The 9,572-nt window shown below is 50.5% G+C and overlaps 1 protein-coding gene across 6 annotated transcripts in view; it reads right to left on the bottom strand.

Annotated features, from left to right (window-relative positions):
• Window positions 1-396: 396 nt before the first annotated feature.
• dbnlb (drebrin-like b) overlaps window positions 397-9,572 on the bottom strand; it is a 57,913-nt gene continuing 48,737 nt past the window's right edge. For 4 of the 6 annotated variants that reach the window (XM_072485549.1, XM_072485550.1, XM_072485553.1 and 1 more), the window contains 3 exons: window positions 7,343-7,411; window positions 3,357-3,462; window positions 397-1,953 (listed from right to left, as the gene is read on the bottom strand). In XM_072485549.1, the coding sequence (XP_072341650.1) occupies window positions 1,811-1,953; window positions 3,357-3,462; window positions 7,343-7,411 (318 nt within the window). In that variant the 3' untranslated portion in view covers window positions 397-1,810. The remainder of the gene's footprint in view (window positions 1,954-3,356; window positions 3,463-7,342; window positions 7,412-9,572) is intronic. The other 2 variants (XM_072485551.1, XM_072485552.1) reach the window with 1 other exon arrangement.

The following is a 9,572-nucleotide window of genomic DNA, read 5'->3' as shown; positions in this document are numbered from 1 at the left end:
ACATCTTTGGACTGATGTCCGAATCATCACTCAAAACAAAAGCATAACCTCAGAACTTCCCCCAAAGTATTTTAAAGCCAAGAAGTACTTTGTGAAGGACAATCACTGTTGTAATGTAGATCACGTGACAGCCAATTTGCAAACAGCGAAATCCTCAAACAGCAATGTGGTAAATGTCCAGATAATTATGACAGTTGTTGAAAGATATTTGCAGACCCGAAATATGGGTTTGCAATTCCAGATTAGAACATTTTAACTGTGCGTGAAATATCTGATGTGACAGATGCACGTGAGCAGATATTTGAGCAGCAGAGCACAGAACAATGTAACAAGGTGTGGAAACCTCCTGACCAAAGTTTTATTCCTTTGTACAAACGCAACCAGGAAGGTCAAGACCCCAGAAATAAAACACCTTTATTTAATGACAATTCAACAAATGAGAAAGTGAGGGAAGCAGACTAGTGGTGCGAGTGGGCTGGGGAACGTTCTTGAACAAGGAATGTGAGTAATCCGATTCAAACACACACTGATACACTGCAGATCTGTAAGCCATTGCCTCTTTGGAGAAGACTGCCAGTATTACAGGTTTGTAATATGCTCAGAAAATAATCAATACCGTACTTTTACATGATTGACATTTTTCAAAATAAATCATTCCATAAATCAGGATTCACAATTGTTAATATTTTAGACAGTGTCTCAATTAAAACCCAGATAAAAGCCTGCGATTCCTAGTCAGCGAAACCTCACAGATTTGACTCACATGAACACTGCAGTAGGTAAAGGCCGGGCAGGGCAGGCTTTAGCAGCTGATGGGGAAATGAAGTAGTGGTAGGACTGGATCTAATTCAAGGTTCTCTCAAATCTCGCCCCCCCGATCCGCTTCTGGACCTCAGGCCCGAACATGAGGAAGTGCCAGTGTCAGGAAACCCTCCATTTCCTGGTGGAAGAGAGTGGGAAGGGGTCAGGTGTAATACTGAGCAGGTGGTCAGGACAGGTAGCGTTGATGGGGGTTGTGTGTGTGGGGGAATGTGATAGGATTTTATCGTGCCGTGGTATTGTGATCCTTCTGGGTGCAAGAGATTAATGCAGCCACAGACCTCTCCATTTTACTCCCTCGGGTGTGTATTTTCTTCAAAACTTCCCATTCTCAACAAAGGCCATTAAGCTGAAATGCCCATTCGGTTTCTCTCTGTCCCACCGACACGTATTTCAGATTCCCAGCATCCACAGTATTTGGCTTTTGTGTTAATGCTCAGTCACAGCATTAAATAAAACCACGAGAACAGCAAAATCGCAAGCTTGCAGCCCCCTTAATTACCACAAAAATACAATTTGTCAAATGTACACCACCCAGTGAGAAAAGGAATGTGAAAGTCTCATTAACAAAATACTGTATTAGTAAAAACATTAATGGCCATTCTCTTGGTCAGAAAGAGTCAGTCATTGCTGAGCCCCCCCCCCCCCCCCCCACCTCCGAATCCAATCCTGTCCCCGAACACACTGATTCAGCCCAAGAGTCCCCACCCCCTCTCCCACCTGGTCAATTGGGAGGTGGGGGTCATTAGGGATAAAGGTACCAGGAGGAATGCCCCCCAACCCCCCCCCCATGGTTATAAAGCCAGCACTTTGAGCAATAAACTACCCTCCCCCCCCGCCTGACACTCTTCCCCAAAATGGCACAAGGAAAGCTTGAGGCAGAGTAGATTTGGCTTGCGATTGGCGATTGAGAACAAGTTTTTCTTGGTGCTGATCAGATGGCAGTTTGAGTGCCACGAGAGACCAGCTCGTCCAGCGACCTGGGCACAGATTAACCACTCAGGAGCTCCACATAATTGGCTGGAAACATCCCGAAACTACCATCCACGGCATAGCCCCGCCACCAGCCCTCATCAATCTGCTCAATTTTGGTCAGGATATCATCAGGGTCGAAGGATATCTCAGTTTCATCAGCTGCAAGTATCAGAGAGCGGGAAGGGGGTATTGGGGGAAAGGATGGGGAAGGAGGTAGAGAGAGAGAGGGAGAGAGAGAGAGAGAGAGAGTTTAGCAGAGCAGGTTTAATGCTGATACATAATTCATAACATAATGAAGGGACAGGAGCAGCACGGTAGCACAGTGGTTAGCACTGCTGCCTCACGGCACTGAGGTCCCAGGTTCGATTCCAGCCCCGGACACTGTCTGTGTGGAGTTTGCACATTCTCCTAGTGTCTGTGTGGGTCTCACCCTCACAACCCAAAGATGTGCAGGGTAGGTGGATTGGCCGCACTAAATTGCCCCTTAATTGGAAAAAAAAAGAATTGGGCTCTCAATTTTTTTTTTTTTAAAAAAACAAGAAACATAATGACGGGACAATCCTGAGCAACTGGAATGAGTTTGTTTCAGAGAATTGCTCTGGCGTCTCTGGGAGGAGAACCAAAGAGATGTTTTCAAATTCTTTGAACTCGTGTTTGTTACAAAAAAATGCCAGGGATGAGGAAACCGCTGTTCGTCTGAGTGTTGTCATTCTGGTTGCCGAGTGAGCCAATGGCAGCAATGTGGGGGTGGAAAGTTGTACGATGAAACTTCCAGGAATACACCCAGACTTGGTAACCTGAGTGCAAACCGCTACCAGGGCAATTAACTGCATCACTAAAACATCATCTTATGCTTCACCTTACCCAAGTACCTCGTATTCGAGGCTGAGTGAGGTTTCAGGATACATGGTATAGACATTGAAACAGGAGGTGGGTGCAGGTAACCTGCGCCCAGAGGGGCCTGCACCCACAGAGGGGCCTGCGCCCACAGAGGGGCCTGCGCCCACAGAGCTCTGCTCACTGCCCACCTGTAGACAGCAGGGAAGCAAGAGGGAGGGAGCCAATCAGTAGTCGAGAGCTGTGTGGCCAGCAAGTCACTTTCCTGATCCCAGGATTGTGTTTTGGGAATCACTGTTCCTGTGAAGCCTGAAACATGATGAAAAAAATATTTTATTGATGCTGGACCTGTTAAATATCTTTCCAGCACCCAATATTCCAGATATATTTTTTGGTGTAGGCTACTAGCTGAGGCTGAGTGACATCGCTGTGACTGCACAGTCAGTCAATACACCCCCTGCACAGATACAGCGGCAGCAAACACAGCTTTCAGGTGATTCACTGGTCACAAAGACTGGAACAAGGAGAGGGAACATCTACTCTCCCTGGTTGCGTGTCCAGCCCGGCACCTGGAAAGCCTGATTAAAGTAGGCCTGAAAACGATTTTCCTGCCAGGAGCAAAAACAGGCATGTGGCTCCTCAATCTGACTATTGAGCTAGAGTGGATGAGTGGCTTGGCCAATAAACCTGGCTGATGTTGGTGTGATGTTGATAAATGTACTTACCAGCTTGGTAGTCATAGAGTGCCCGTGCACAAAGTCCCTCGTATGGAGTCTCTGCCACAGGTTGGTGCACATTGGTGTCTTCAGTAACAGCCTGTTCTCCAGTGTCCTTGAGAGAGAGAGAGAGAGAGAGAGAGAGGAAAATTAATGCAATCTAGAAACGATCGAATGAAAGTTAGTACTTTTTGAGGAATTTCCAATACTTTGAGGGATTTCCGGTGGCAACGTGTCAGTGGAGGTCACAATTAGGTTGCTCCTGCGAGTCTTTGTTTTTTGGCTCTTTACGCCCAGTATCAGGCATACTTTTTGGATGAGCTGATGTGGAAAGTCCTAAGGAGTTGGTGGAATGTCGTAGTTCCAGATGACGGCTTTGCTTAAAGAGTGGGTGGATGAGGGTGGGATAAAGGTTGCGGGAGCAAGGAGGGAAGTTGAAGGGGTTGGAGGAGGAATGTTGCAACATAGTGACCAGTTCACCTCGATGGGCGAGGAGCTGCGGAGGGTGGCGGAGTCAATAAAGGGCCAAGGTGGACAAACTGGGCAACACTTCGAGGAGGCAAAACCCGAGGATCGTGGGTCTGTCTGACGGGGTGGAGTGCCCGAGGCAGACCAAGTAGTTTACAAACAACTGAGCCACCGAGGGCGGTCATAGTCTGCTTCCAGTTACCACGTGAAGCAGAAGGTTTTGAGCTGGGCGAAGCAGAAACAGGATTTAAAGTGGAAGGTGTTGGTAGCCATACAGCGCAGAAGGAGGCCACTTCGGCCCATCAGGTCTGCACAGCCCTTGGAAAGAGCACACCACTCAACCCCACCCTATCCCCATAACCCAGTCACCCCACCCAACCTTTTTGGACACAGGGCAATTTATCATGGCCAATCCACCTAACCTGCACATCTTTGGGACTGTGGGAGGAAACCGGAGCCCCCGGAGGAAACCCACGCACACACGGGGAGAACGTGCAGACTCCGCACAGACAGTGACCCAAGCCGGGAATCGAACACGGGACCCTGGAGCTATGAGGCCGCGGTGCTAACCACTGTGCTGCCCAATGTTATATTTTGTTATGGTGCTATATGAATTTATAATATGTTTTGCGGTGTTTGTTGTTCTTTCACGTTATGGGTTGTTCCTGTTTTTATATTCTCGAAATGTTTTCGATATATCTTCAATAAATTAACTTTCAGAAAAAAGGATTTACTTTTTTGTTGTGGGGAAGGCGCTGTTAGCTGGAGTTAGGAGGGCAGAGTTTGCACAATTGTGATCTCTATTCCTATACTCAAATCCTCTTGTTATGAAGGCCTTCTTTACTGCCTGCTGGACCTGCACGCTTACGTTCAGCGACTGATGCACGAGGACACCCAAGGTCTCGCTGAGTATCCACCTCTCTCAATTCACACCCGTTCAAATAATAATCTGCCTTCCTAATTTTGCTACTGAGTGGGCAGGACGGCAGCACAGTGGTCAGCACTGTGGCTTCACAGCACCAGGGTCCCGTGTTCGATTCCCGGCTTGGGTCACTGTCTGTGCGGAGTCTGCACGTTCTCCCCGTGTCTGCGTGGGTTTCCTCCCACAAGTCCCGAAAGACGTGCTGTTAGCTAATTTGGATATTCTGAATTCTCCCTCCGTGTACCCGAACAGGCGCCGGAATATGGAGACTAGGGGCTTTTCACAGTAACTTCATTGCAGTGTTAATGTAAGCCTACTGGTGACACTAATAAAGATTATTTTTATAAGTGGATAACCTCACATTTATCCACATTATACTGCATCTGCCATGCATGTACCCACTCACTCAGCCTGTCCAAATCCCACTGAAGCATCTCTGCATCCTCCTCACAGCTCACCCTCCCACCCAACTTTGTATCATCTGCAAATTGGAGATAATACATTTAGTTCCCTCGTCCAAATCATTAATATATAACGTGAACAGCTGTGGTTCTAGCACACTGCGGTACCCCATTGTCACTGCCTGCTAATCAGAAAAAGACCCATTTATTCCAACTTTCTGTCTGCAAACCAGCTTTAAAACAAATTGTCCAAATTTTTAACATTTAAAATACACATTTCTAAGTAAAACCAACAGAAAACCCTAAACTCTCCCCCACAAACCCCCACCCCACCCGTTGACAGTAACCAGCTCCTTGAAATGTAGGAGAACAAACCCAGCCTCTGATGGAACCCCTGACTCGCCCCCTCTCAGAGTGAATTTCACCTTTTCCAAGTACAAACACTCCAGTAAATCCCCCAGCCACACAGAGGCACAGGATGGAGGAGCTGACCTCCACCCTAACAGGACCTGCCTGCGAATGCTCAGCGAGGCAGAGGCGAAAACATCTGCCCCCGCTCCCGTCTGCAACTCCGACACTCTGAATATGGCCCCCGGGGTCCAGACCCAAGTCCATGTGCAGGATCACCGACACTGTGCTGAAGAACGGCCCCCAAAATTTCTCCAACTTTGGGCAGGTCCAGAACATGTGTGTGATTGGCCCTCCCACACCGCTCACAAATATCCTCCACCCCCTCAACCGTTGTCAGGTGCACTGTGTACCAGCTTTAGCTCTATCAACCCTAGCCTTGTGCAAGAGGCTGATCACCCTCCACAACAAATCACACCACGGCTCCCCCTCCTTGGCCGTAACCCCCTCCAGAGATGCCCTATCCTCCTCCAAACTCCTCCCGTAGATCGCCGAGATGACCCCCCCACCTCCAGCCCCATCACCCACAGCAACCCCTCCAGCAGTGAGGAGAACAGTGCTACCGGAAAAGTCAGAAAAACATTTTCCGCGAAATCCCACACCTGCCTGTACCTGAAAGCCTCTCCCCGCGGGATCCCAAACTTCACCCCCAGCTCCTCCAAACTCGCAAACTGCCCTTCGAAAAAATGTCCTGCATTTCCATCACCCCTCGCTCCTCCCATCCCTGAAACCAAGCAAGCATCCTCGCTGACTCAAATCAGCATCAACTTTGACCCCGCCCCCACCCTAAAGTGTTGCTGAAATTTCCTCCATATATTCAGCATGGTCACCGTCACCAGATTCCCAGAGTACTTCCCCGGGCAAACAGAAGTGGCACCGTTGCCAGCGCCCCAACCCTGACCCCTTAGCTGCCTCCATCCTCACCCACAAAACCTCCGTCGCCCTGTTCCAACTCCGCACCGCAGCGTTCGCTGCCCAATAATATAACAGGTTTGGGAGGGGCACCCCGACAGTCGCCCTCTCTGAAGCACCGTCCTCCTAATCCTCGCCACTGTCCCCGCCCACACAAACACGAGACCAACCTATCCACCCCCATAAAAAAACGATTTTGGTAAAAAGATCGGTAGGCGTTGTAACAAAAATAAAAACCACAAGATGTTCATCTTAGTTGCCTGCACCTGGCCGTGGCACCTCAGAAAACAGCCTTGACCCTGCCCGCCAGACTCGTGAAGATCAACTTACGGAGCCGAGCCAGGTCCCGAGTAGCCTGCACTCCCACAATCCTGAACCTGAAGTGGGTTGAAGTCTATGCAGAGGAAAGTACCCTGAATTAATCTCATTTGTGCACACACATGCCAACAGATCCTTATACAACAATTTCAGCCACACCACAAACTTCGGCCCAATCCCAAACCTCTTTACGAACCCCGTTTTATCCTCCCCAATCACCTGCAGGAGGTACTTCCTCCAACCTGAGCGGCAGCACCTTGGCCAATATCTTGGGAATCAGCACAGAGCCACACTCCACCAGGTCCTTGTCGCATCGTTTCTGGAAGTTCCCTCTTAGTCCTCAAACATCTCCACCAACAGGCGCCAGCCTGCACCAGGAAACGATCTGGTCCCGACACCTTACCCGCCTGCTGACTGCCCTATTGCACTTCCTTCACCCCCACTGGCTCCTCCAACCCTGCCCTCTCCTATTTCGGGACACTCCAACTGCCCCACCAACTCGCTCATGTCCGACTCATCCTCCAGAGGCTCCGACCTATACAACCTTTATAAAACTCTTTGAGTACCTTGTGCACCTGCTCCCGCGTCCCATCCTGGACACGAACAATCTCTCTCGTAGCCACCTGCTGGCAGAGCTTTTTTTAAAAAAATATTTTTATTAAGAGTTTTTCAATAACAATATTTTCCGCCGTACCCCCCCCCCCCCCCCCCCCAACGTAACAAAGAAAAGAAAAAGAACTTGCGTGGCAAGACATGAACATGGCAAGTCAATAAAATACAGAACTTTGTACATTGGATTCTTCCCGTACATGTCAGTTTCCGGATCATTCATGTGCTTTCTTGCTTACATGCCGCCCCCCCGCCCGGGTTGCTGCTGCTGTCCAACCTTCATTTAACGCTCCGCGAGATAGTCTAGGAACGGTTGCCACCGCCTGCAGAACCCCTGCGCAGACCCTCTCAAGGCAAACTTTATCCTCTCCAACTTGATAAACCCAGCCATATCATTTATCCAGGCCTCCACGCTGGGGGGCTTCGCCTCCTTCCACATTAGCAAGATCCTTCGCCGGGCTACTAGGGACGCAAAGGCCAGAATGCCGGCCTCTTTCGCCTCCTGCACTCCCGGCTCATCCACTACTCCAAATAGTGCTAGCCCCCAGCTTGGCTTGACCCGGACTTACACCACCTTAGATATTGTTCCCGCCACTCCCCTCCAGAGCTGGGCATGACCAAAACATATGGGCATGGTTCGCCGGACTTCCTGAGCACCTCCCACATCTGTCCTCCACCCCAAAGAACCTACTCAGCCTCGCCCCCGTCATATGCGCTCTATGAACCACCTTAAATTGTATCAGGCTAAGCCTGGCACACGAGGAAGAGGAATTAACCCTACTTAGGGCATCAGCCCACAGCCCCTCCTCAATCTCCTCCCCCAGCTCCTCCTCCCATTTACCCTTCAGCTCCTCTACCAAAGCCTCCCCCCCTGCTTTCATTTCCTGGTATATCGCCGACACCTTGCCCTCCCCGCCCCATACGCCCGAGATCACCCTATCTTGAATCCCGTGCCGGGAGTAGCGGAAATTCCCTCACCTGCCGCCTCACAAACACCCTCACTTGCATGGACCTGAAAGCGTTTCCCGGGGGTAGCCCAAACTTCTCCTCCAGCGCCCCCAAGCTCGCAAACGTCCCGTCAATGAACAGGTCCCCCATTCTTCTAATCCCTACCCAATGCCAGCTCTGAAATCCCCCGTCCATCCTTCCTGGGACAAACCGATGGTTGTCTCTGATTGTGGGGCCACACCGAGGCTCCCGTCGCACCCCTGTGCCGTCTCCACTGCCCCCAGATCTTTAGTGTTGCCGCCACCACCGGGCTCGTGGTATACCTTGTCGGCGAGAGCGGCAGCGGTGCCGTCACCAGCGCCCCCAGGCTCGTTCCTTTGCAGGACGCCATCTCCAAACTCTTCCACGCCACCCCCTCTCCCTCCATCACCCACTTAAGGATCATTGCCACGTTGGTTGCCCAATAATAACCACCCAGATTCGGCAATGCCAACCCTCCTCTATCTCTGCTACGCTCCAAGAACCCCCCTCCTTACCCACGGGGTCTTGCTCGCCCACACAAATCCCGTAATGCTCCTGCTTACCCTCTTTAAAAAGGCCTTAGTAATCACAATTGGGAGGCATTGGAATACAAAAAGAAATCTCGGGAGGACCACCATTTTAACTGACTGTACCCTACCCTCCAGCGAGAGTGGCAACATGTCCCACCTTTTAAAATCCTCCTCCATCTGTTTCACCAATCGCGTCAAATTGAGTTTATGCAGTGCCCCCCAGCTCCTAGCTACCTGAATCCCCAAATATCAAAAGCTCCTTTCAGCCCTCCTCAACGGTAGGTCGTCTATCCCTCTTCCCTGGTCCCCCGGATGGATCACAAAGAGCTCACTCTTTCCCACATTGAGCTTATGGCCCGAAAAGTCTCCAAACTCCCGTAGGGTCTGCATTACCTCAACCATCCCCTCCACTGGATTCGTCACATACAGCAACAGGTCGTCTGCGTACAGCGACACTCGATGCTCCTCTCCCCCTCGAACCACCCCCTTCCATTTCCCCGACTCCCGTAACGCCATGACCAAAGGTTCAATTGCTAATGCGAACAGCAGAGGGGATAGGGGGCACCCCTGCCTCGTCCCTCGATACAGCCGGAAATACTCCGACCTCCGCCGGTTCGTGACCACACTCGCCACCGGGGCTTTATACAGGAGCTTAACCCAACTAATAAACCCTCCTCCGAACCCAAAC

The sequence above is a fragment of the Scyliorhinus torazame genome, chromosome 20 (genome assembly GCF_047496885.1).
Source record: "Scyliorhinus torazame isolate Kashiwa2021f chromosome 20, sScyTor2.1, whole genome shotgun sequence".
Classification (NCBI taxonomy): domain Eukaryota; kingdom Metazoa; phylum Chordata; class Chondrichthyes; order Carcharhiniformes; family Scyliorhinidae; genus Scyliorhinus; species Scyliorhinus torazame.
Note: the sequence above shows the minus strand (reverse complement) of the source record. Positions and strands in the feature narration are given on the sequence as shown.